The following is a 25,649-nucleotide window of genomic DNA, read 5'->3' on the forward strand; positions in this document are numbered from 1 at the left end:
GAGGGAGCTGTGTTTTGGGCCATTGTCCCCTTCACATCACCTCATGGCCTTGCCTGCCTCTTGTGTGCAGCTGACCCCAGATCCCTTGTGGGCCTTTTCAGGACACACACAACCCGTATCCCTGCCTCACACCCTTTCCAGTTTCTCCTGAGGCCTCTGCTTGGGCCCCAGACACTCATGTGCACAAGGTGGAGAGACCTATTCGTGGAGGGGCCAGTGAGTTGGGGACCACGTAACTGGCGGTCAGATCGGCAGGGAGCAAAGGCATTCCTGAGGGCCTAGGGCCGATGGCTGGACTTCCAATGTTACAAAATGGCTCCCTGCTGGCTCCCTTAAGCAGCCACTTCCCTAGGGCACTGAAAATAGGACTCTTTAGACAAAGTGGAACATTTGGGGAAGCAGGGCTATTGCATAAATTGGCCTTCATTACCTGCCTCGGTCTTCCCTGCTTTGCGGCTTCTCCAGGCACCTTTGGGACCCAGGCCCTGTTTAAGCCCTCCCCAGTCTGCCCTAGCTGGGGCCTCTGGTCCAGAGTGGCCTCATTAGCTTCTCTGAAAGGCCAAAGGCTCCATCACTGCTCACCCCACGCCCAGCAAATGTTCCCATTTACAAAACCCTGGCGCCAACTCTTCGTATATGTGCTTCTCGCAGCACCCCTGATGGTGGCTGTTGGCCACGCCACCTCTGAGAGGAAGAAAGGCTGTACGGATGGTCAGCCCCCCGCAAGTACACTGCAGAGTTGGAAGGCCCATCCTCAGCCCTGACTCCCAGTCACTCATTCATCGAGACTGAGGGGCAAGTGCTTAAGATTTTCTGAGCACTTTCAATGTGTGAGGCGGTCTGCGTGTTCCTTTCCTTTAACTGGAAGGCCAGTTGTCAATGATAGGACTTATTACTGCTATTTACAGGTGACAGGCCCTCGAGGTGGCATCACCTGCCCAAGGTCACACAGCGAATAAGTCGTGGAACTAGAACTGGAAGTCAGGTCTGCCCGTCTCTTAATCCAGGGCTCTGTTGTACTATTGCCTACCACCTCTGGGCTGCATGGATTGGTCACTTAGGCTAGGCTTTTGGGAGACTAAATAAATAAGGCCTGGTTCAGTCTCACCATGACGGTAGACAGCAGTGCATGTGATGATAAAATTATGCATGTGCAGGTGTGGAGGCAAGAAAGAAACTAACTCTGTGGGAAAGGGGAGGGGTCAGGAAGACTTCCTGGAAGAGGTGGTACTTAAGTTACTCCTTGAAAGATGAGAAAGAGAGGGAAAAAGGCTTTGCAGGTAGGGGAAATGATGTGGAAAAATATGAAGTCACAAAACTACATTGTGTAGGCCGTGTGGGCTGCGGGTGCTGAGAGCTGAAGCTGTAGGTGTTGGGCTGGACACAGCAGTGGAAGGGGCTTGAATGTCAATCCAAAGCATTTGGGCTTGATTCCGTCGGTCGTGGAGAGCCATCAAGAGGCTAATATTTATTTAACCACTGTGTTCTAGAAGCTTTCGGGGTTTATCTCATTAGACTGCGGACTCCCAAAGGGCAAGGCCTGGTTCTTTTTCACCTCTCTGCGCTAGTGCCCAGCCAAGGAAATGCTTGTTGAATTTGAAGTAGGGAGACCAGGTCTCTGACAGAATCACTCAGGGCTGGAGAGTCAGCAAAAGCAAAGACCCAGGCAAGCTGGTACCTCCCAAGCATGGCTACCCAGAGCCTGCCCCTCCTGCAGAGACCCAGCTTTGGTGCACCCTCTCCAGGAAGCCCTTCTTGGTGAAATCTGCCCAGTCTGAAACAGACACACAGAACTGTGTCAGGACCAAATTTAGAATCCACTGTCTACTGCCAAGTCCCTCCCTCCCTCCCTTCCTTCTTCCTCCCTTCTTCCCTTCCTTCCTTCCTTCCCGCCTTCCTATCCTTTTCCAGTTTACTTATTTAAGTCATCTCTACACCCAACATGGGGCTCAAACACATGACCCCAAGATCAAGAGTCCCACGCTCTTCCGCCTAAGCCAGCCAGGTGCCCCCCACCCCAAGTCACTTTCTATTTATTTATCTCCTGTGATTCCACAAGAATTTCAGGAGGCTTTCAAAAAAGAACACAGCAAAATTAAATAAAATAAGAAGGAAATTGGTACCAGGAAGTGCTTATTAAAGATGAAAAAAACCAGAATGTGGACGGACAAGCCGTCGTTGCTAGGGACAAGCCTGAATCTGGTTCTGAGCTTCTTGGCAGCCAGCACAAAAAGAGAGATCACTCAGTTCTCACTGCAAGAGAGGAGAAGAGAAACCATTTCCTTAAGGAAAGCAAAGCTCTTCCCAGCACTTGGCCTTCCCTGGGGGGTTCACTGAGGGTGCACTGAATATTAAGGTCTGCAATGACAAGATAGCCAGAGTTCCTACAGGAGTTTCATGTGGTACGTCTGGATGAAAGCAGAGGGTCTACTCCCACCACGCACCTCAGTGGAAGAGAGCGTGAGTGCGCAGAGGGGAGAAAACGCTATGAGGCACTTAATAACCCATTGCTACATCTGGAAAATGGGTCACAGCCTTACTCTGGCCACCTCACAAGCACTGCATGAACTCATTTTAGAAGCTAAACAAGCTCTGCAAATACTATTTGTTATTACCAGAGCTGGATGGGTTCACGGTGGTGAACTGAGTTGCCTGAAGTCACTCCAGCAAAGGGGTGCTAAATGCCGAATTTCTTGAAGTCTCAGATTCTTCATCTATAAAATGGAGGCCAAAGTGGGTAGATTACAAAGACTGGGGGAGAGAAGGAATGTTGAGGTTACCTCTTGGTGAGACCAAGTGCCCGAGTGAGAGCTGCTGTATGGAGCCAGCCTGTGCCGCTAGGGGGACCTGGGAAGAGGGAAGGAAGTGCTAGGGGACTGGTGAGAGAGGGGAGCATGGGAAAACGAGTCCTCCTTCTCACTGTTCTGCCTGACCTAGCCTACCTCCTGAGCTGCGGCTTCCCTCCCCGGCCGGCCCATGGGGACGTGAGCGTGACAGACCTGCACCCTGGGGGCACTGCCACCTTCCACTGTGATTCAGGCTACCAGCTGCAGGGGGAGGAGACGCTTATCTGCCTCAACAGCACCCGGCCAGCCTGGAGCGGTGAACCCCCCAGCTGCATGGGTGAGTCTCCTGCACGATAGGTGGGGCTTCTGTCCTGGGAGCCCCATTGGGAGGGTACTATCTTGGGGGTCTCTGTCTTTGGGGAACACGCATCTTGAAGGGGTTTTGCCTGGAAGACGCCCTATCCTGGTGTCTCCATCTGGAGCTCTTTACACAGGTCTCTACCCTTGGAGAATCTTCATCCTTGGTTGAGGGGGAGGTCTCTATCTGGGGATGTCCTACCTAAAGGGTTTCCATCTGGGGCGTCACCATTCTCGAGGTCTGTTCTTTCGGAGACTCCTCGTCCTCAAGGAAGCCATTCTGGAGGTCCATATCTAGAGGGTCTCCATCCTGGAGAATCTTCATCCTGGGGATCCCATCTTGAAGATTTCCCATTTAAGGGCTTCAATTTTGGGGATCCCTAACTCCCCATGCCAGGGTGTCCACATCTGGGGAGGGTTCATATTAGCAGAATTTCCATCCTAGGGGGTGTCCATGCTGGGGGGTCTTCTATCCTAGGGCTGCTTCCCTACCTGGGTCCCGTCCTTGGAGAAGGTCTCATCCTCTGGGATGAGCTTGTAGGGCAGAGACCACCCTGAGGCCAGGTCCCAACCAAAGGTGGGGATGTAACAGCTCTGAAGACATGAGGATAAGTCACCTTAACATGTGGCCCCTCTACCCCCAGCATCCTGTGGTGGCACCATCCACAATGCTACACTGGGCCGCATTGTGTCCCCTGAGCCTGGGGGAGCGGCAGGGCCCAACCTCACCTGCCGTTGGGTCATTGAAGCAGCTGAGGGACGCCGGCTTCATCTGCACTTCGAGAGGGTCTCACTGGATGAGGACAATGACCGGTGAGGGTCTGGGCCTTGGGTCAGAGGTCCCCACCTCCAGGAAATAGGAAGGTTGCAGTGGGGAGTCAGACAGACCTGGGGTGGATGCCAGTTAAAATGGGTGTAAACACAGATTAGTCCCTCCCCTTTCTTAGGCAGTACGTCTGTGCAAACTTAGACCCATAGGCCCTGTCTGTGCCTCAGTTTCCTCTGCAGTAGAATGGAGATACTAGAACCTCCTTCTGAAGGCTTCTGTGAGGATAAATGTGTTAAGATATGTGAAGTGCTGAGAAGGGTGCCTGGCACACAGTGGGCCCCGTAAATGTCTTTGTCATTGTCATCAGCATCGGTACCGTCTCTCGCCTAACGAACGGCTACCTCAGCTCTGCCACTAGTTGCTCTGTGATGTTGGGCAAGTGACTTTTTCTAGGCCTCAATTTCCTCATCTATAAAATCAGGGATAATAAATCGTACTGACTCAAGGGCTCTTGTGAAAAGTAAATGAGATAAAATGTGTGAAGGCTTAGCATACATGGTACCTAGTCAATGCTTGAAAGCAATAGCTGTGAAAGTGAGTTAGGAGAGCCGGCAAGAGCCGAGGCAGCTTCTGAGGGGAAACTGAGCCCCTGGCCACCCTTCTGTCCATTCCAGGCTGATGGTGCGCTCAGGGGGCAGCCCCCTCTCCCCAGTCATCTATGACTCGGACATGGATGACGTCCCGGAGCGGGGTCTCATCAGTGATGCCCAGTCCCTCTATGTGGAGCTGCTTTCAGAGACACCTGCCAATCCCCTGCTGCTAAGCCTCCGATTTGAAGGTAAGTATCCTCCCCTCAGGGACCCCAATTCCTGCACTTTCCCCTCTTGCTGATGGCCAGGTACGGTCACAAGCACATACCCTCTCTGCTCATCTCTGTGTTCGGAACTCTGGAACCAAACTTCCTCCCCACCCGAAAACTACAAGAATCCCCTCTTATGGACCTCTTCTAATTCCTGGGGTGGCTTTTCCTGTTTAAGTCTCACGGATGGCTGGATCCAGGTACACAGCCAAGAGACCAGGCACCTTCATCTCTCAGGGCTTTCCTATGTTAGATTCACTGTCAGTCAGGCTTTCAGTCTGTGGGGCACCTAGCAGTTCCAGACTGACGTACCACCGACGTAGTAAGTCCATCCGAAAGAGAAAGGGTCCCACTTTCCTAAGAGCTTCAGCAAAAATGCCAGGAAGGGCTCTCATTTCCCTGGCTTGGGTCATGTGTCTACACCTGAGCCAATCAGTGAAGCTAGGGGCAGGTGGTGTTATGATTGGCAGATCCACATCACATGAACCATCCATAGTCGGCCCCAGCCTGACCTCATAGACTGGAAATGGGGGAGGCATGTGTCCCAAAATGAAAGTAGGAGTGCTGTGAACAGAAGACGGGGGACTAGATGCTTGATAGGTAGAAACAAGGTCAGTGATCATGGGAGAAGAGGCATTTGAGCTGGGCCTTAGTGGATAGAGAGAATTTTATTTTATTTATTTATTTTTTAGAGAGTGGGGGGTGGGGTGGGGAAGGGCAGAGGGAGAGAGAGAATCCCAAGCAGACTCCACGCCCAGTGTGAAACCCAACGTGGGGCTCAATGTGACAACTATGAGACCATGACCTGAGTAGAAATCAAGAGTCGGACCCTTAACTGCCTGAGCCACCCAGGTGGCCCTAGGATAGAGAGAATTTTAAAAAGAGGGAGAGTTGGGATGAGCATCTCAGGTGAATGGAACAGTGTGAGCAACAGTAAAGAGGTAGAGAAAGGCCTGGTAGGTTTGGGAAACAGAATTCCAGTGTGGAGCAGAGGCTTTGTGCGAGCAGTAGCAGGAGGGAGACACAGAAAGTGAAATGCTCAGAGATGGGAGGGGCTGGTTTCTGGTATGAGCACTGGGCCCTGATGGATGCCTAGGATTTGGACATGACACCTCATCAGGTGTAAGTAACAGTGAACTAGAACAGCAGATCTGGGAAATGAATGGCCTGTTAGATTTGAAAATGTGAAAAGAATTCCCAGGTTTGAGGTCTGCCTGCCTAGTTGTGGGCCATTGCTGCTCCAAGGAGCTCCAGGTTCCTCTCCACAGATCATTTTGCAGCTGAGATATGAGCACGTGGGCAAAACCGAAAATGCTCTCCAAATGTTCATTTTTGCTGAGTTAGTCCAAAGTCAAAATTGAGTAGCTTCTGCATTCCCTGTACTTTTGGATTCCAGCTACAGCATGGATAATCAAGGGTGGGGAGAATCTGGGTTGTTTTGTTTTTTAAGATTTATTTATGGGAGCACCTGAGTGGCTCAGTCATTAAGCGTTTGCCTTTGGCTCAGGGCGTGATCCCAGGGTCCTGGGATCGAACCCCACATCAGGCTCCCTCCTCTGCTGGGAGCCTGCTTCTTCCTCTCCCACTCCCCCTGCTTGTGTTCCCTCTCTCGCTGGCTGGCTCTCTCTCTGTCAAGTAAATAAATAAAATCTTTTTTTTTTGAAGATTTTATTTATTTATTCGACAGAGATAGAGACAGTCAGCGAGAGAGGGAACACAAACAGGGGGAGTGGGAGAGGAAGAAGCAGGCTCATAGCGGAGGAGCCTGATGTGGGGCTCGATCCCGTAACGCCGGGATCACGCCCTGAGCCGAAGGCAGACGCTTAACCGCTGTGCCACCCAGGCGCCCCAAATAAATAAAATCTTAAAAAAAAAAAAAAGATTTATTTATGGGGCACCTGGGTGGCTCAGTTGGTTAAGTGGCTGACTCTTGGTTTCAGCTCAGGTCATGATCTCACGTTCATGAGATCAAGCCCCAAGTCAGGCTCTGGGCTCAGTGGGGCATCTCCTTGAGATTCTCTTTCTCCCTCTCCTTCTGCCCCTCCCCACCCCTGCACACACACACTCTCTCTCTCTCTCTCAGATTTATTTAGAGAGAGAGAGAGACAGAGAGCATAAGCAGGGGAGGGGCAGAGGGAGAGCGAGAAACCACGAACAGACTCTGATGAGTATGGAGCCCAGTGCGGCCTCCATTTGATCTCATGACCCTGCAGTCATGACCTGAGCCGAAACCAAGAGTTGGACGCCTAACCGACTAAAGTACTCAGCTGCCCCTCTAACTGTTATTTTTGAGGAGAGAACACACCTGCATGAGCCAGTTCTCCAAAGGCAGCCTTTCCCCTCCCTCCTCTGCAGTTTCCAAAACCAAGTGGCTCTGGCTGGGAATCAAGCAATCTGGGTTTGAGACTGGATTCTGCCACTGCCCTACTGTGTGACATTGGGCAAGCGACTTTTTTTTGTCTGTGGACCTCCGTTTCCTCATCTGTAGAATGGGGGCTGGGATTTGACTAGCCTAGGGGTTTCCCTCCAGAGGCAAGGAAGGTAACATAAATGTGTGAGTGAGAAGGGTTAGGGTCTGGGGGAGACTGGGGAGTGAAAGCTAAGCCCAAAGTCATTCCATTTTAAACAGCCCACTGAGTGGCCAAACGACATTTGAATTCAGCCCAAGCTCCCCCAGTCTGAGATCCCCTGATGCCTGTCCTCATGCTTACTTTCTGCGACTGACCCCTCTCTAGCCTTTGAAGAAGATCGCTGCTTCGCTCCCTTCCTGGCACATGGCAATGTCACCACCACGGACCCTGAGTACCGCCCAGGGGCACTGGCCACCTTCTCGTGCCTCCCAGGATATGCACTGGAGCCTCCTGGCCCCCCAAATGCCATCGAATGTGTGGATCCCACAGAACCCCACTGGAACGACACTGAGCCAGCCTGCAAGGGTGAGCCCTCCGCGTCCCTAGGAGCTCCTTCCGTCTGCAGACTACCCCTGAGCTGGGGATCTTAGGAAGGCCATTCAGGAGGGAGACTTGCATATCCAAACCCAGTAAACCCAGACCTTGGGTAAATCCTTGTCCTTTTCAGAAATAGTTTTTGTAGCTGAATAACTGGTGGGTTTGTTACAGCAGTTAGGGGTCATGACCCAAACGTTTTGAAGAGCTCTAGCTGGAGCTAAGCCATGCGATTGGGGGGGGGGGGGGCGGCGATAATGCATAGGCTGGAGAGTGGGCGGGGTTAGGTGGGCGGGGTTAGGTGAGAGCAGGGCCCAGGATTGGGCACAACAAACAGGTGGGTAACAGGTAACAGCGAGCTTGTGAGGCGGTCTGATGCACACAGCTGGGAGTGGTGAGGCCCTTGGTGAGTTCTGAATCTGCCCCCCTTCTCCCCCAGCCATGTGCGGAGGGGAGCTGTCAGAGGCAGCTGGTGTGGTCCTCTCTCCCGACTGGCCTCAGAGCTATAGCCCCGGCCAGGACTGCGTGTGGGGCCTGCACGTCCAGGAAGAGAAGCGCATCTTGCTCCAAGTTGAGATGTACGTTCGGGTGCTGCGGGGGTGTGATGGGTGCGGGCTCAGTGAAGTGTGGTATGACAACACCCTAGCCTGCGCCGGGAGCCTGGCTGGCTATGCAAGATGAAAGAGGGGACTAAGGGTTCAGGATGGGGGTGTGGGTTGTCCGGTAGACCTAGGTACAAATCACTTTTGATTTGTTCAGGCGACTTTGGACAAGGACATGGGTAATGCAGCCTTCTGCAGGAGCTGTAGTGAAAAGGGGGTGTCTCTGACTTGGTGTCTCTCACTCTTTGGCTGTTTCTGGCCGCCCCTGGAGCGGTTTCCAGGAGCCCAGACCCGAACTGCGTCCTAGTCACCAGCACCAGAGGTGGTGGTGGGTGTGGGGAGAAGCCAGTGAGCTGATGTGGTATGAGATGGCCATGTGACCGGACAGAACCAGAAGTGGGCATGGTCCCAAAGTGGATATGGACAGGGCCTGGAGTTGGGCCGGTGGTAAAAGCATGGCCTGTGATTGGTCAGAGCTGGACTTGAGCGAGAAGGTGCAGCACCTGGGGAGGGAGGAGGGACCAGAGAGTGCGAGGAGTTCCTAAGGAGTTGGGCTGGGAATCCGGAAACAGGAACTGGGAAGAGGCACAGAATAAGTGGAACCCGGAGCAGCTGGCATAGAGGATAAGGCCGTAATTGGTCAAAGGTTGGCCAGACCTGGGATGGGGGAATGTGGACAGGGCTGGACAGTAGGTAGGGTTACTAATGAACTGAGTTAGGGATTGAGCAGAACCGCACAGGAGGGGCCAATCATAACTCAGCCCGCACAACTGGTTCCACTCCCTGCAGCCTGAATGTGCGTGAAGGGGACATGCTGACACTGTTCGATGGGGACGGTCCCAGCGCCCGAGTCCTGGCCCAGCTTCGGGGACCTCAACCGCGCCGCCGCCTCCTCTCCTCTGGGCCCGACCTCACGCTACAGTTCCAGGCACCGCCAGGGCCCCCGAACCCGGGCCTGGGGCAGGGTTTCGTGTTGCATTTCAAAGGTACCGAGGTCTAGGGTCCTGAATTGAGCAGGGGTCCGGCAGGCCAGAGATCCCGGAAGGAGCGTGGTCCCCGAGGCTGGAAGGGAGCCCTGAGTCGGTCGCCCGACAGCCTCCAAACTCGCTGTCTCACCCCTGCAGAGGTTCCGAGGAACGACACGTGCCCAGAGCTGCCACCTCCGGAGTGGGGCTGGAGGACGGCCTCCCACGGGGATCTGATCCGGGGCACGGTGCTTACTTACCAGTGCGAGCCTGGCTATGAGCTGCTCGGCTCCGACATTCTGACCTGCCAGTGGGACCTGTCCTGGAGCGCAGCGCCGCCCGCCTGCCAAAAGAGTGAGCCCGGGCCCCGCCCAGGTCTCTCGTGGCCCCGCCCCTGCCCGTCGGGGTTGCGCCGCTCCGCTTGGGCCCCGCCCATCCCCTCCGCGTCCAGCTTCCGTACCTTTTTGCCCCCCCCCCCCCACTCCCGGTTTCACTTCCCTTCGCTCTGGATTCTGCCCGGATCCTTCTCAGGCCCCGCCCCTTAACCCTTTGGGTTCCACCCCTCTGATCCTGGGTGTCCCGAAACTGTCCCCTCTGGACCCCACTCTCATCTCCGGTCTGCGTGCCTCTCGTGCACTGTTCTGGGCTCTGACCCCGGTTCCTCTGGGTCCCGCCTCACTGTGGTCCCGCCCCCACCATCTCAGCTCTCCGCTCCATTCTCCCCCTTCTAGACCCAGCTCCAGTCTCAGTCCCCAACCCGTGACATTAGGGGGTCACTTGGCTGGGGCCTAGGCTGGTCGGAGAACTTGGTTCATTTTAATGTAGTCACTGAAGCCCCATGCTGGGCTGGGGTTATGCAGAGGGGCTGGGGTCCCTCCCGACCCTGGCCGAGCTCACAGTCCAGAAGAGGGACAGACACTTAAACAGCTCAGGATATTACAGAGCCCTAACTGCTGGGTGATTTGGGGCAAAGTACTTAACATCTCTGAGTCTTGGCTGCCTCGTCAGCGAAATAGTAATAAGGGCTGTGAAGAGTTTTCACACAGTACCTGTGCGTGTGAACGGTTCAGTAGCTGCTATAAATATGAAGAAGCGCGGTGGGAAGGGGGGGTGCTCATTGTTCCAGGGAGGGGACAGGAGATTTCACAGAGAAGGTGATATTTGAAGGACCTGGGAGTGTTTATGTCTTAGAATAGCAGAAAGGGGTGGCGTCTTGTCATTTTCTCCAAATTTTGGGAAGCCTGCCACAAGGATATGGGATAGTAGGTCTTCCACCCGGCCCCGGGGGGCAATGGTGGGACCGATGAGATTAAGTTCAGGAAGGCAGATTTGGGCTGGACACAAGAAAAACTTTCTGGTTGATGCAGCTCCCGATCTCTAGAAGGATTCACAGGATGTCCAGCCTGAAAGCCAGACAGGACAGGGGAAGGGATGGAGGCAGGGCCCAGAGGGGATAGGGCCTGGCCAAGGCAGCACGTTGAGCCTGAAGGTGAGCTGAGACCCAAGTCTCTGAATCTCAGCCCAGTGCTCTGGGGCTGTGACCCGCCCGAGGGACCATGGACCAGTTATTTGACCGCCCTGAGCTCCGCGAGATGAGTCACGTTGAGCCCTCAGGATCATCAGGGTATAGGATACTATGTTTGTAAAGCATTTAGCGGAGGTCCATATACAACAAATGGCTCTACTTGTTACTTGCACAAGGGTGTAAACGGCACCTGCAGGGCAGGCTGTGCGAGTGCGTGGAGGGCGCTGGGAATGACGGGAACGAGTGGAGCGGGAGGGCTGGGCCCCTCTAAAGAGCGCAGCTGCTGTCCCGCCTAAGAGCCACCGTGCGGGGCTGGCGGCGCTGGGATGCAGCTCATATGCTCTGGTACAGGGGCAGGATATTTCACATTTCATCCTAGGACGGGGGCCCGGCTTGCCCCCACCGCTCTTTTCCGGAAGAAGCCTGAAATCTAAAATGCACCGAATTTTACATTTGTCCAACTTCTGATCTCCTCATTTGGAGGAGATGGTGGGAGGTTGGGGTTTGCTTAGCGGGAAGATGGCCTACAGCTCAGGCGTCTCCCAGCGCTCAGCTTCCGGGAGATCTTTTAAGGCCTGAGCTCCCGCTGAACTTGCCCTCCTGCCAACAGTCATGACTTGTGCCGACCCTGGTGAGATCACCAACGGGCACCGTACCACCTCAGACGCTGGCTTCCCTGTCGGCTCCCACGTCCAGTACCGCTGTCTGCCGGGGTACAGCCTGGAGGGGGCGGCCGTACTCACCTGCTACAGCCGGGACACGGGCACACCCAAGTGGAGCGACCGGGTGCCCAAGTGTGCCTGTGAGTCTGGGGACGCCCTGGGAAGGGTGGCCGGGTGGCCTGCTCAGCAGTGAGCTGGCAAGTGACTGATTTATCCCCTGCAGTGAAGTATGAGCCGTGCCTGAACCCAGGGGTGCCGGAGAACGGCTATCAGACGCTGTATAAGCATCACTACCAGGCGGGCGAGTCTCTGCGCTTCTTCTGCTACGAGGGCTTTGAGCTCATCGGCGAGGTCACCATCACCTGTGTGCCCGGCCACCCCTCCCAGTGGACCAGCCAGCCCCCACTCTGCAAAGGTGCCTGGGCAGACAGGGCAGGAGGGCGCACAGCAGGGTCTGGGGAGTGACGGGACTGGGAAAGTCAGGTAGCAAATCTGAGAGCGACGGTAACCTGCTGAGCTCCCCATTCACCTCCTGTGGGCTCTGATCCTCGAAGGGACATCAGTGGTCCTGGGGAATCTCAAGGTCATGGAATTGTCCTAAGGGACGTAGCCGAGGGGGCTTTGGCTTGGAAGTCCCTGGCCCTCTGGATAGGTCTCAAATTCCCCATTTTTGACAAATTCTACAAACCCGATTAGTTCAGACAGACCAAGAACCCTGAACTTTTAGGGGTCTGGAGAAGGAGGAAGAAGGCCCTGCCCACTCCACACACACCCCGCCCCCCACCAACAGAAGGATAAAGTTTAGGTTGAGCAGAGGGCAGAGAGAACCAGGCTGTCCAGCCCAGCCCCACTGGGCTCCCGGCCTCTACCCAGCCTCCTTCCCTCCCTGGCTCAGACCCCGTCCCCTCCCCCTCCTCTCCCTGCAGTGGCCTATGAGGAGCTCCTGGACAACCGAAAACTGGAAGGTCAGTGAGGGCACAGGTGGAGACCCAGGCCTGGCCAAGTCGGGAGGGCAAGGCAGAGGCCGGGGCAGGAGGCCAGGCCCCGGAGGGGTGAGGCCCAGGGCAGGAGGCTGGGAGAGGCCAGTGGGCTGGGCCCAGCCCCAGCTCACTGGCCTCTCCTCTCCCCAGTGACCCAGACCACAGACCCATCGCGGCAGCTGGAGGGTGGGAACCTCGCCTTGGCCATCCTGCTGCCCCTAGGCCTGGTCATCGTCCTCGGCAGTGGCGTTTACATATACTACACCAAGTAAGTACCCTAGTCGGGGAGCTGCTGGCCAGGGCAGACGTCCTGCCTGCCTGGCACAGAAGCCTGGGTGAGGGGGGGGTGGGGGGCTCACCTCTCGATAAGCCCCTCTATCTCCTCCCTCTCCCAGACTACAGGGAAAATCCCTCTTCGGCTTCTCGGGCTCCCATTCCTACAGCCCCATCACTGTGGAGTCAGACTTCAGCAACCCACTGTATGAAGCTGGGGTGAGCCCTTCCCCTCCCCCTGGAGAGCCACATCTCTCGGCTTCCCCAGGGCTCCAGATCTTCTCTCAAAGTCTCTGTAATACCCGTCTTGGGGATTTCAAACTCAGCCGCCTACAAAGGCTGCCTCAGTGAACACAGGAAGTCAGGTGTGGACGGTCGGGAGGGGCGGCATGGTGGGGACTGTGGCTAAGTGACCAAGCTGTGCCCCATCTAGTCTATAGTGGAAACTTAGGCCCAATCGCCAGGCCTTCCAGTTGTTGAAGACAACCCAGAAACTCAGATCTGTGTGTGATTTTAAGATACCGTGAGAGGAACCAAATACCCACAGGCCAGATTCAGCCCTGTTCCCACCCCATGGTTCCCAAACCTCATGATAATGTTATTTTAAAAACCCCGGGTCCTTCCCCTCCCTGGTGGACGCCTCCTCCCATTTTCTTCCCTCTTCCATCCCATCCCCGTCCAGCAACTGATCCCATCTCTCTGTCTCCAGGATACACGGGAGTATGAAGTTTCCATCTGAACCCCAAGACTAAGGCTGCAGGACCCAGGACGCCCCTCCTCTCCCCATGCTGGGCAGGGAGGAATACAGGACCTTGTCCCTGGCTCCTTTCCTCCCTGCCGTGTAAATAGTCTCCTGGTCCCACGAGGGGGCTTTGATGGCCCCAGGGACCCTACCGTAAATAAACCAGCATCCTGCCGCCAGAGCCTCCTCTTCTCAGTTGCCAAACAAGGGGCCTGCCCCTCCCCTCCCGCCCTACTGGCTTTTGGACCCTGGGAGGGGAACTCAGCTCCCCTGCAACTCCTGGGGCCTCTTTGGCCCAGGGCACCCCCCAAGGACTGCCTGAGAGCTCTGCTGTTCCCTTGGCCTTGAAGGCTCTTCCCAGATGCTCTGGCCCCCAGGCCTCACCCCTGGGGTCTGGAGGGTCAGAAGAAGAGGGATGAAGGGGGAAAGCAAGGACAAGGCCCCCTCCCCGCTTCATGCCATCTCCGAACCCACAATCTCCCCACCTTCGCTTCTGGATTTTTGGTTTTGAGCAATAAACAGAAAACCACCATTTGTAACTGGGCTGGTGGGGTATGGGAAGGTGGGTCACATAGTGGCCTGGAGAGGGGCCTGGGGAGAGCGGACCAGTTTGGAAAAAAGATGGCGCTCCAAGGCGGGGCACAGGGCAATGTCAGGGGGGCTGGCCTGGGGTCCAAACGCCCAGCTTTCCGCTCGGCCTGTGCGGAGGGTGAGCCCCCTCTGGGCCTCAGCTGTCTCTTCCCCTCTGCTTGATGCTTCTAGGCCCTTTTAGCCTGGAGAGAGCTGACAGCAGCCGCCTCTCCTGCTTGGCAGGACGCAAACAGCTGTCTGTCTGTCCCATGACCAGTTCACCTAAAATGCACGCCCCTTTTGAGAACGTTTGTATGCATCCACACGTACCGTTCTTTTCCTCCCCCATCTTTTTGGCACTCTAAGTATATCTGCTGTTACCCGTCTACTAAGTAATGGTCAAATTTGTAGCATTTCATAAAGAATGAGCTTGGTTTTGTACGCTATGGGGGTCCTTTTCCAGCGTATCCACTTTTAAACATTGTAAGGAATTTATAGCCCATTTCTCTAAAGAGCCTCCCAATTAACTGAATTTCACTTAATTCAAATTTTACATTTAAATATAATGAAACATTTTTAGGACACTCCAAAGAACACCGCAATACTCAGAGGAGGCTGAGTTTCAGAACGTGATGCGAACTGATCCTTCTAAGAGCGTGCGTTTCTAGGCGTTTCTTCCACGCCGGGCATGGTGCTAAGCACTTTGTACGCGTTATGTTTTTACCCTCTACAAGGAGCCCACGGGACAGGGATAATGACTCCCATTTTTTGGATAAGAAAACTGAGGCTCAGAGATGTGAACGGACTTCCTCAGGAGGCTCGAATAAGTGGCCAGATTCACCCCCCCCAAGGTGGCCTCACTCCCTTCTGGCCAGCAGTGCGCGTGACGTGTCCCCCCAGGCACGAGGCCCCAGAGCCCTAGAAGAGGCCTCAGCACTGACACTGGTGGCAGAGGTGGCTCCTCAGAGGCTAGGGTGGCCCCTCTCAGATGCCAGAGGCCTAGACGTGTAGGTGCTGGAGTGCGGCTAGGAGGCTGGGTTCCGGATCCATGAGCTCATCTCCGCCAAGAGGCTGACAGAGAACAGGTTGTTAACTGCCCGAATTAAAGCCATTCCAGTAGCATGGAACATGCCGTTTCACCCATATGGCCACACGTCTGGCCAGAAAAAAAAGAAAAGAGAAAGAAGGAAGGAAGGAAGGGAAGAAAAAAGAAAGGGCCACCCTCTCACATCTCCACCCCAGAGAAGCCACTCCAGAGCACGGCCTGGGTTGGGAGGAGGGAAGGACCTCTCTCTGTCTTTTTATTAAAGCCTTTGATTTCTGGTGATGTCCTTGCCAGCTGAGGGTGGAAAGGTGTGAGATGGTTCCAGAACACCTGGGAGGCTTCGAGTGTGCAGCTGCTGCTTATGACCAGGAGTTCCCAGCAAACTAAAGCATTAGTGACTTGTGAACGAGGAGCTCTGATGCATGTTCTAGAAGGACACAATGGGGGAGAACATGAGAGGCTAAGGGCTGCACCAGAGAAGGTTGGGGTCATCCTCCAGGTGTCAAGCTGCTAAGCAGAGCTCCCTAGAAAAGAAAAAGAACCTTCTGATTCTTTGGACCCAAGGCTCCCGTCTTCTCCTTCCATCCTTCACCTCTCCATCCAACCCCCATCCCCCCCACATCTCTCTATCCTACCACCATTCCCCATTTCCCCCACCCACGCACCCACCACCCATCTATCCACGTATTTCTCCACCCACACATCTACCCATCATTCTACCCATGCACACGTTCTACTCATCCATCTGTCCCCCTGTCCATCTATCCCTCATTCACCCGTCTACCCACTCAGCCCTCTTCCACCTAATCACTCAGCCCCCATTTAAACTTCTCAAAAGCAAGGACTCTAGGGGGCGCCTGGGTGGCACAGCGGTTGAGCATCTGCCTTTGGCTCAGGGCGTGATCCCGGCATTATGGGATCGAGCCCCACATCAGGCTCCTCTGCTATGAGCCTGCTTCTTCCTCTCCCACTCCCCCTGCTTGTGTTCCCTCTCTCGCTGGCTGTCTCGATCTCTGTCGAATAAATAAATAAAATCTTAAAAAAAAAAAACAAAAAAACCAAGGACTCTAGCTTGCTCACTTCTAGACTCCAGTCTCCACAGCAGTGCCAGCACATATGAAGTGCCTAAGACACGTTCAGTGAATTTATCCATCCGTTTATCCATTCATCCATTTGCCCACCCTCTCCATCCACTCACCCATTCCCTGACTCAACATTTTGCCCACGTACAAAGACTTATAATTCAAGGGGCAGTTCAAAGATCTGTAGGCTTCCATGTTCTTGAGGATGAGGAAGGAAAAGTCTCTTGGGACCATGGGGTGCTGCCCAGGGGATGAGAGGGTATTATCTCAGGATGAAATTCTCAATCAACTGCCATTTGGGAAGGAGTAGGAAACCACTGCATGAGCAGGTAGGGCCCTTACAGAGCATCTTGTCCAAGGCCCGCATTGACATATGGGGGAGAAAGGAAGCAACTCGCACAAGGCTAACTCTCAGGCTGATAGCACATGAGCTGTTAAGGCCCAGGGCTTTCCGGCTACTTCAAGCTGCTTCTAACACCAAAGCCCAATTAGGAGAGTTCAAAGGTCCCAAAGGCACTAGAAGGCCAGCTCCCTGAGGTTAAGAACAGTGGCCTGTTCTCAGCTGCAGTGTGCCACTGGTCTTGGTCATGAATATTGAGGTAGCAGCCCCAAAGAACTGACCATCGCTAAGACCTGGTGGACCCAGCACATACTAGACTCAATAAACATCTGCTATCAGCTCCTTCTCTGCCTTCCTCACGACCCCCTCTCTCCTCCTCCACCAACACCTTACATGGAGAGATTCTTCCGGACTCCAGCCTCAACACCCTCTTCCTGCTTACTCTGCATAACACCCCCGGGAGCAACCACACAGCCCTCAACTGCCGACTCCCTCCTAAATCCAATTTCTATCACCAGCCCAGACATCTCTGGTGAGTTTTGAAGCCTTATTTCCAACTATCTACACGGTATTTCCACCTGGTCTTCCCAGGGGCACCTCAAACTCAATCCATCCAAAGGTGGGAGCACGGCAGCCATGGTCCAGGAAGATGGAGGAGGCTGGCGTGACTGAGAAGAGGGAGACTAGGCGAGCAGTTGTAAGCAATGAGGTCCGAGAGACAGTGGGGTGAGGGAGGAGAGAGGCCCTGTAAGCCACTGAAGGACTTCAGCTTTTCCTCTGAAACAGGGAACTGTCGTGGAGTTCAGAGCAGTGGCATGTCATCATCAGACTTCAGGTACAGAAGCCAGAAATGTAGGGGCGGGTCATCTGATTTCCTCTTTTTTTCCCCCCTATCATTTCTATTCAATGACCAAACTCAGTTTTCCTGGTCTTTATTTCTCGTATCTGCCCCTCTTCTCATCTCTACTATTACTGTGACAATTCCGGACCCGATCATCACTAGCTTAGTCTCTTGGCATAACTGCTAACTGGCCTCCACCTCTGAGCTCCCCTTTCCAGCTCACTCTCCCCACTGACCACCGGAGTGACTGATCTAAAATTACAACCTCCCTTGATCAAATCCTCTCCAGGGACTCCTGATCTTAAGGCACGCACGCCTAAGGTCTCTGAGTAGACCCTGGCTACCATGCCTCTGTACTCCAGCAGCTAAACTGCCTCTGATCCCACTTTCTCTCCCGCCCTAAGAACATACACTGACATACTCCCACTCAGTCTACTGAAACTCACCTCGTATCTTTGCTCATACAAGCCCTGCCCCTTGGAACACCCTGAACAACCCATTTTTTCCTGGAAGATTCTTTCTTTAGATGTCACCTCCACCCGGAAGTTCTGTGATTCCGTTCCTTCCTGTTCCCACCAAGGCTGGGATAAGCGCTCTCCTGGCTGTTTCCAATTCTATGACAGGCACTGATCCGTATCATGTGTAATTGACCACCTACTTGACCAGCACCATGTTAACTGTGAACTCTTCAAGGGCACAGACTGCCCTTCATTTCTGGGTCCCAAGCTCCTAAAACCGGGACTGGCATATCCTGTGAACTCTAAATGTTTGGTTAATATGGAACAGCCTTGCCACTCATGGACTCAGTATATACCTTGTCACGAGGGGATGGCAGGAGGTGCGCCTTGGTGCGGGTACGGTTTCTGTCAGAACTAGAGAAGGCGGAGGGAAAGGGGAGGGCTGAGAATTCGGAATTCGAGGATCGGAGCAGAAGAGAATCAGACTGCACGGTTTCAAAGTCCCCCTACCCTGCTAGGATGTTGGCAAACCCTCGCTCTCTCCCCTCGGGCTCCTCAGCCTTCTCCCAGGACAAAGGGCATCTCCCTTGAAGCTTCACTCACCGGGTATCCGTGCCTCTGGTCTTGAAGAACACTGGAAGTAGAGGCCCCAATCAGAGAAATTATTACCCCCACGGCCAGAAAGAGATGTGGCTAGGGAGGAAGGTGCCGAGGTGTTCCTGGCCAGCAGTGAGGAGTGGGTACTGGGGGAGTCGGAGGGCGGGAGCACTACTCAGTCCAAGGGCTGGCTGTGAGATCAGGGAGACGGGCCCGGGTTGCTGGAAAGGTCAGCTGTGGTTGGGAGGGGTTAGGGACTGGAACTCGGGGTATGGTAGGGTCTCTGGACACAGTGGTCCTGGAGTGGGGGGGTCACCGTGTTTGGATATCTGAGTCCCTCGGTCTTGTGTCTGTTTTTTCTTCGTGGGCACAGAGTTCATGTGGCAGCCAGCGATAAACAAGGCCTCGTTGGTGAGTTCTGTGCTGATCCGGGTCAGGAATTCCTCAGATCGGGATAATGAAATCTTCTGCGAAAGGGGAGATTGGAAGGGCTCAGGCTTGGAGTTCCCACATGGGAGTCCTGGGTCTGGGGGCTCCCGGCCTGGGAGCTCTGGGTCTAAGGTCTGAAGAGGGCTGATTCTTGAGATTTGGCTGAGAAGACACTGGTAGTGGGGGGGCAGTCTTTGAGAACCTCAGGGCCAAGTGCTGGGGGCTATGGGCTCAGGGTTGAGGCTAGAGTCTCAAGACTGGAGGTGTCAGTGCCCTTGGCCTAGGAGCTCTCCATCCACTTCAGCTCATCCCCATGCTCACCAGACCTCCACCCAAGGGGGTTGCAGCTTGGGGCATCCTGCTGCCCTTCTTCTCCTCATTCCTGGTAGGTGTGGATGCCATCCCCCTGGAAACAGGTGAGACCTGTGTTAGGCTGAGAAACCAGCCCACTTTCCCCAAACCCATCCCACCCCATTCTTCAAAAGGGCCAGATTTAAATAGGGCCCTTAAATGAACTATCCTGCTGCCTGGTTCTCATCCTGGAAAACAAAACAAAACAAAAAAACAAAAACAAAAAACAAACAAACAAACAAAACACCTTTGCCTTAAATCTCCCTGGGGGGCGGGGGAGTGGGGTGGGAACGCCCACAACAATCCTCTCCCTCCACTTCTCCCAGGGGCACTCTCCTTCCTCCCACCCGAGGCCCTTCCCCAAGGCAAGGCAGCCAGCCGGCTTGCTGCCCCCGACCTGGCAGATGAGTTGAAATCTTGGGCAGGAGGGAAACAGGAAGGGCTAAGGAGCCCCTAGTTAGGTCTCAGGGGACGGGGAGTAGGAGCTGGGGAGGAAGGCTGGAAAGAGGGGGTGGTGCAGCTACCCGTTGCTATAAAAACCTTGGTGTCTGCGGACGTTCTGCAACCCCGTTGCCAGGATATTAGGGATTCTAGAACCAAAGGCGGGGGCCGGGGGGGGGGCGGCATTTTTCCAGCATGTCGCATTCGCTCCTCTGGTCTCCGTTCCTCCTCCTTTTGGATCCCTCCTCGGGAATGGTGACCCCAGCGCCAGAAGTCTAGGAAAGGGGAAGATCACACAGGGTGGTGCCTGGGACCGAATCCTCCTACCACTAGGGGCGCGCAAGAAGCAACCCCGATCTCGGCCGTTCCCCACGCGCCCCTCGGCCCCCCGCCCCCAGCCTCTCTAGCCGCCCTCTCGCTGCCTGGAGCCGCGAGAGCAAATGAGGCCGGAGATAGGAGGCGGGGCAGGAAAAATAAAAAACTGTGGGCTGTACTAAATAACCTTGCCCTTCGGGGACGCATCGACCCAGGAGGGCGGAATGCTTCCTTCTTGTCTTTGTCTCCAGGAAGCTATACCCTCCGGAGAAAGGAAAGGAGAAATGTCCATAGAGGCCTCCTTCTCTTTTGACCTCTCCTTCTCAGTGCCCCCCTTTGCTCGGCGCCGAGGCTTCTCTGCGCCCCCTGCTCCCTCTCCGCTTTGGTACGCGCCGATGGAAAGGGGCGGAGGGAGGAAAAGGAAGCGGGCAGATCTTAAAGGGGCCGCAGCCATTTTTAAGCCTTTTTTTTTTTTTTTTTTGTCATCCGGTTTTGCGCGCCCGGGCGCAGCTGGGGGTGACAGGGGCTACTGCTGGAGGCTGGAGGGCCTGCCCCCAGGGAGGGCGGGCTGTGCGCGCCCCTGCGCCCGACGCACCTCGGGGCCGGCCCATGCTCCGGCGGGCTGCGAGCTCTAACACCTGGGACCGGGCGGGGACGGCGGGGGCCTGCGCGCTGTGGGCGCGGCCGATCCGCGGGGCCGGAGGGTGAGGCCGCGCGGCGGGGCTGGGACTTGGTTGCCACCTCCAGATCGGGCCCGGGGCGGCAAAGGGGCCGCCGCGATGCCAGGTGAAAATATCTTCCTGTTTGTGCCTAACCTTATCGGTGAGTGCTGCCCGCGGCGCGGGGCCGAACGGGAGGGCTCGGGGGCTCGGGCAGGGTCCCTGATCCCACTCTGTCTGCCCCCGTCCATCCCAAGGTTATGCCCGGATTGTCTTCGCCATCGTTTCTTTCTACTTCATGCCCTGCTGCCCCCTCACGGCCTCCTCCTTCTACTTGCTCAGCGGACTTCTGGACGCTTTCGATGGACACGCTGCTCGAGCCCTTAATCAAGGTGACAGACACCTCCTCCCAGCCAGTCTTGAGGCCCAGCCACCCTCTGTCCCCTTTTCCTGCCTCCTCAGGACCTCGGGGTGGGCGGGAACTCGGGAACCTGGGGGCTCCGTCCTTCCCGTCTCTGAAGAAAGCAGAACAGAACGGCCTACTTTCCCGGCAGAAGGGATTTAAGCTGGCTGTTGAGAAGAACTTACTGACAGGGTGTGAGATAGCAAGACTGGGCATGGCAGTGCTGAAGGTCTCCCTGAAGAAAAACCCATTCAACAGGTGTTTCCTGGGGGACTACTGTGTGCCAGGCACAAGGAATAAGGGTTCCAGAAGCCACGTTTGGTGGGAGAATGGAGAGGGAAGAAGGATGGTTTTTGCCAGGTTGATTAATTTTTTAATCTGTTCTCCAAACCCACCTGCAAGACCTTCCCCAAGACTTCAAGTTGGCTTGTCTTGAGCCCTGGACCCTCGGTTCTGGGATTGATGAGCCGCAGAGCTCGCTTGCTCATGCCCTGCTCCCCCCCCCCCCCCACCGCTCCGTTCATGTCGCGGTGACCCCTGCCCACTGACCTCACACCCCACAGATAGCAGCAGCCCGTTTTCCTCCCCAGGCAGTGGACGCTGGGCATTTTCAATCTTCTTTTAGACTCTGCATCAGAGTGACATGCTAGATCTGGTTCCTGTCACAGACCTACTGCCCCTGATGGCCCCTTCCCACCTAACAGCCCGCATTTTTCAGGGACCCGGTTTGGGGCCATGCTGGACATGCTGACGGACCGCTGCTCCACCATGTGTCTGCTGGTCAACCTGGCCCTGCTGTACCCACGGGCCACCCTTCTCTTCCAGCTCAGCATGAGCCTGGATGTGGCCAGCCACTGGCTGCACCTCCACAGGTCTGCGATTCTGGGGGTGCTGGCCGGCTGAAGAAGACACTACAGTGCGGAGGGAGGGGTGAGGCTATACGGGAGGGTGTCTGGAAAGGCTTCAGGGTTCCTGCGAGGTCTCCCCCTTAGCTCTGCTTTGTTGAAGGACCTTGGGCATAGGCTCTGTCAAGTCCGGTCCTGCTCGCAGGTGGAGTAGGCAATCCCCGAAAGTCCTCTGATTGGATAGTCCGAGAATACGGCTGGGGGCTCTGGAATGTGGTATTTGAATCCTGACTCTGTTAGGGAATGACCAGCTAGGTCGTTGTGTGGTGTTGGGCAAGATGCCAGTTCGCAGTCGAGCCCCATCTCCTCTGTGCTCAGTAGAGGCAATCCCAGCACCTGCCTCCTGGGGGTTCATAGGATTAGATGGACGCGCGTGGTAAGGAGTGCTCATGGACTCCCCCTGCTTTCTCCCCAAGTTCTGTGGTCCGGGGCAGTGAAAGTCACAAGATGATTGACCTGTCTGGAAACCCGGTGCTTCGAATCTACTACACCTCCAGGGTAAGCATTTCCCGCCCCGCCCTTGTTCCCTCAGCTTATGCCAAGGCCTGGGCTGAGCCCGGGTCCTAGGTTAGGAGAAGACACGAGCCCAAGGAGGGACACAGCAAGCCAGGGGAGACTCTGGGGGAGAGAGGCCTGGAAGCGGAGGTGTGAAGGAGGGTAGGATTGGTGGGGAGGGTCTGTGTGAATTGCCGAGGCCAGCAGAAGGGAGGTGGGGGGAGAGAAGCCAGATGGGCCTGTGGAGCCAGTTCTCAGCAAGCCTTAGGCCGTCAAGGAAAAAGCCTTAGGCCACGTGGGCTTTATTCTGGGAGCACAGCTAGTGTCTGAAAGGATTTTTAAAGAGAGAAGCAATATACTGAGATGTCTCCCTCACCCCACCCGCACTCCTGCTTCCCAGTGGGGTATGGTACTAGGGTGCGGTACCAGGGTACGGTCGGGTTCCTCCCTGCTGCCCATCCGCAGAGGGTTCTGGCCCCTGTCCCTTAGCTGGGGGAGGGGCGGTACCACTTAAGCGCCCTCTTGCTGTTTGTGCAGCCCGCCCTGTTTACCCTGTGTGCTGGAAATGAGCTCTTCTACTGCCTTCTCTACCTGTTCCATTTCTCCGAGGGACCTTTAGGTAGGAGGCGAGGGGCCGGGCAGGAGGGTGGGAGGAGGTCCTGGCCTGCCCCAGGGGATGGCGGCCTGGGCCTCCTGTCCCTCACCTGCATCCCCCTTTCTCTGTATCGCCCGTGCTCCCTCCCGCAGTTGGCTCTGTTGGTCTCTTCCGAGTGGGCCTCTGGATCACCGCCCCGATCGCGGCGCTCAAGTCTCTCATCAGTGTCATCCACCTGGTCACTGCCGCCCGCAACATGGCTGCCCTGGATGCGGCCGACCGAGCCAGGAAGAAGTGACCCCAGAACCTCCAGCCCCTGGCCGCCCACCTGCCCTGGGGAGTCTCGCTAGGCCGGGCGGCTCCCCGCTCCCTCCTGCAGGGCCCAGGCTCCCGTCTTCCTAATGTGTTGTCTGGCCTGCTGGGAAGGCGGTCGGCCTCTTGGGTGATGCCATGTTCTCCAGAATCCTGAGGACCAGTCCCACCCCTGGGATTCCGAAGGACCTGGACTTCAAATCAGGAAGGATGATTGGGAGGCTCCGCCCATGCAGGCAGTGCTCCCGGGGCAGCAGGAGGCCTGAGGACCCGGCCTTGTCGCACCTGCTGGCTCAGCCCAGGGATCTGGACTGGCCTGGGTCTTTAGGGACACTTGAGTGAGAGAGATGGGGTAGGGGCCAGGTTTCGCAAAAGGCAGAGAGTCAGAGCTGCGCCCCTGGCCCCAGGAAGCCTAGGGTACTACGGCCAGGAGAGAAGGGAGCGTGTAGACTCTTTCCCATCCCAGTCTCCTGCATCCGGTCTATCCTGACTCTGAAAATCTCCAGAATAGGGGGCGTGGGGGGGGGGGAGGGCTTCACTCTCCAGGACTTGGTTTCCTTTGGGATACTCCTGGACCAGGGCCTGGTTGAGGGGAGCTGGGGGGAAAGGAAGATAGATCCATCTGGATGCTTTTCTCCTAGTTGTTTCCTGACCAGCTCTGCCCTGTCATTCCACCGTGACCTCAGAGAGAGGTCCCTGCACCCCAAGCTCATACCCTGTCTTTGCCACCTGCTTTCTTTTCTTTATGACATTGTCACTGGCTGTCTCCATTTTTTTGTATACCTCACATTTTCCACCCCCACCAGACTGTAAACTCCCTGAGGGCCCAGACTTCTCTTGTTCCTTCTCTATCCCCACAATGAAGATGAGCCTTAACGGGGCATATCATAGCCGCTTAATAAAATTCACGAACAGATCAGTTGGTTTCTCAGAGTGCGATCCTTAGATCACCTGTGGATTATTATTATTTTTTTAAGATTTTATTTTTTTTTTTTTTTTTTTTAAAGATTTTATTTATTTATTTGACAGAGAGAGACAGCCAGCGAGAGAGGGAACACAAGCAGGGGGAGTGGGAGAGGAAGAAGCAGGCTCCCAGTGGAGGAGCCCGATGTGGGGCTCGATCCCAGAACGCCGGGATCACGCCCTGAGCCAAAGGCAGACGCCCAACCACTGCGCTACCCAGGCGCCCCTTAAGATTTTATTTATTTGTCAGCACAAGCAGGGAGAGCAGCAGGCAGAGGGAGAAGCAGGCTCCCCTCGGAGCAGGGAGCCCAATGCAAGACTCGGTCCCGGAACCCTGGGATCATGCCCCGAGCCAAAGGCAGACGCTTCACTGACTGAGCCACCCAGGCGCCCCGCCTGTGGATTATTTCTTAAAAATTCAGCTGCTTGGACCCTGTGCCAGACCTTTAGAGTTGGCATCTCTAGGGATGGGCCCGGAAGTCTGCTATTTTAGTAAACAACAGGTGATTAATTCTTCCCCATAGTGTTGAGAATCACCGTTCCCTCTCAGGCAGTTTTGAGGCACCCACTGTGTCCTAGACATTGTTCTGGGCTTCTGTCCCTAACAGCTATACCCCTGCCATCTGAGCTTTCTCTGCTGTCTGGCACCAGCTTGCTTTTCAGGACTATATTCGGCCTCCCATATGCCAGATCCTGTGCTGGGGGCTCTTTGCAGATGTTACTCCCTTCGGCCTTGTAATAGCTTGGCTGACAGGCCGTTGTGTCCCAGAGCTGAAATTCAGCAGCGGGGTATTGGGCCTCAAGGCCTGTGCTAGGCCCAGGGCATTCGGTCAGTCCTTTTGGAGGTCACAGGCCAGCCATGGGGGAGGTGATGATGCAGTTCCCGGCCATGCTTGTGGGGGGATGGGAGAAGAAAGCGCCGGAGCGCTTAGGTGTTGCTGAAGGGGTGGGTATCTGGAAAGCTGCTAGGGGGCCCCGGGGCGGGAAGGGTTACTGTGCAAGAGAGGCTTGTTCTCAGCTGGGAAAATGGGGAGGCCAGAGAGCACACCCAGCAGTTGCGGGGAAATGGAAACAGATGGAAACAGATCGATGTGCCGGGGACACTGAGTGCTAGGAGCTGGGAGGCTGGCGAGCGGGTGAGAGCTGGGCCCGAAGCCAGCCAGGGCTGCCCGAGGAGTCCAGGAGGGCATTTGGACTTTATGGAACCACTGAAGGGATCTTTCAAAATAATCAGTAAAGTATGAACTCGTATGCATTACAAAAAGGTGACACAGTCGGCCACCTTAAGCTCTCCCTTCGCCCTAGGGGTGACCACTGCTACTCATTGCTCACGTGTCCGAACAAACTCTTCACGTCTACCCACACGTATTTCCAGATTCTCAA

The 25,649-nt window shown here is 55.4% G+C and overlaps 4 protein-coding genes across 11 annotated transcripts in view; 2 read left to right on the forward strand and 2 right to left on the reverse strand.

Moving 5' to 3' along the window:
- The window catches only part of ASPHD1 (aspartate beta-hydroxylase domain containing 1), a 19,342-nt gene extending 9,694 nt beyond the window's left edge, over nucleotides 1–9,648 (reverse strand). Inside the window, exon 1 of the transcript XR_006411379.3 lies at nucleotides 9,544–9,648. The gene's annotated coding sequence lies outside the window, so the exon portion shown is untranslated. The remainder of the gene's footprint in view (nucleotides 1–9,543) is intronic.
- The window catches only part of SEZ6L2 (seizure related 6 homolog like 2), an 18,822-nt gene extending 5,180 nt beyond the window's left edge, over nucleotides 1–13,642 (forward strand). For both annotated transcript variants that reach the window (XM_026515757.4, XM_057314935.1), the window contains 13 exons: nucleotides 2,938–3,123; nucleotides 3,788–3,956; nucleotides 4,587–4,750; nucleotides 7,507–7,707; nucleotides 8,156–8,294; nucleotides 9,108–9,304; nucleotides 9,443–9,637; nucleotides 11,419–11,610; nucleotides 11,694–11,885; nucleotides 12,397–12,435; nucleotides 12,601–12,718; nucleotides 12,846–12,942; nucleotides 13,433–13,642. In XM_026515757.4, coding sequence (XP_026371542.1) covers nucleotides 2,938–3,123; nucleotides 3,788–3,956; nucleotides 4,587–4,750; nucleotides 7,507–7,707; nucleotides 8,156–8,294; nucleotides 9,108–9,304; nucleotides 9,443–9,637; nucleotides 11,419–11,610; nucleotides 11,694–11,885; nucleotides 12,397–12,435; nucleotides 12,601–12,718; nucleotides 12,846–12,942; nucleotides 13,433–13,462 — 1,919 coding nt within the window. In that variant the 3' untranslated portion in view covers nucleotides 13,463–13,642. The remainder of the gene's footprint in view (nucleotides 1–2,937; nucleotides 3,124–3,787; nucleotides 3,957–4,586; nucleotides 4,751–7,506; nucleotides 7,708–8,155; nucleotides 8,295–9,107; nucleotides 9,305–9,442; nucleotides 9,638–11,418; nucleotides 11,611–11,693; nucleotides 11,886–12,396; nucleotides 12,436–12,600; nucleotides 12,719–12,845; nucleotides 12,943–13,432) is intronic.
- A 1,651-nt stretch (nucleotides 13,643–15,293) lies between these two features.
- LOC113267664 (putative protein T-ENOL) lies at nucleotides 15,294–20,056 on the reverse strand. Of its 7 annotated transcripts, none has more exons than XR_007191283.2 (6): nucleotides 19,719–20,026; nucleotides 19,149–19,233; nucleotides 18,715–18,865; nucleotides 18,312–18,435; nucleotides 18,158–18,215; nucleotides 15,294–15,604 (listed from the first exon to the last, which is right to left on the reverse strand). XR_007191283.2 is itself a non-coding variant. In XM_048224811.2 (6 exons), the coding sequence occupies exons 2-6, from the start codon at nucleotides 19,227–19,229 to the stop codon at nucleotides 15,472–15,474; spliced, it is 357 nt and encodes a 118-aa protein (XP_048080768.1). In that variant the 5' UTR covers nucleotides 19,230–19,233; nucleotides 19,719–20,026; the 3' UTR covers nucleotides 15,294–15,471. The 7 variants fall into 7 exon arrangements, 3 of the variants coding, with proteins under 3 accessions (XP_048080768.1, XP_026371548.2, XP_048080767.1); XM_048224811.2 differs by having other exon boundaries at nucleotides 15,294–15,507; nucleotides 18,405–18,435; XM_026515763.4 differs by having other exon boundaries at nucleotides 18,405–18,435; nucleotides 19,703–20,025.
- Nucleotides 20,057–20,424: 368 nt separating this feature from the next.
- CDIPT (CDP-diacylglycerol--inositol 3-phosphatidyltransferase) lies at nucleotides 20,425–24,222 on the forward strand. Its single transcript, XM_026515761.4, has 6 exons — nucleotides 20,425–20,756; nucleotides 20,851–20,985; nucleotides 21,715–21,868; nucleotides 22,318–22,399; nucleotides 22,934–23,015; nucleotides 23,144–24,222. The coding sequence occupies exons 1-6, from the start codon at nucleotides 20,714–20,716 to the stop codon at nucleotides 23,287–23,289; spliced, it is 642 nt and encodes a 213-aa protein (XP_026371546.1). The 5' UTR covers nucleotides 20,425–20,713; the 3' UTR covers nucleotides 23,290–24,222.
- The last annotated feature ends 1,427 nt before the right edge of the window (nucleotides 24,223–25,649 follow it).

This window comes from Ursus arctos, unplaced genomic scaffold, assembly GCF_023065955.2.
Source record: "Ursus arctos isolate Adak ecotype North America unplaced genomic scaffold, UrsArc2.0 scaffold_2, whole genome shotgun sequence".
NCBI classification, from domain to species: domain Eukaryota; kingdom Metazoa; phylum Chordata; class Mammalia; order Carnivora; family Ursidae; genus Ursus; species Ursus arctos.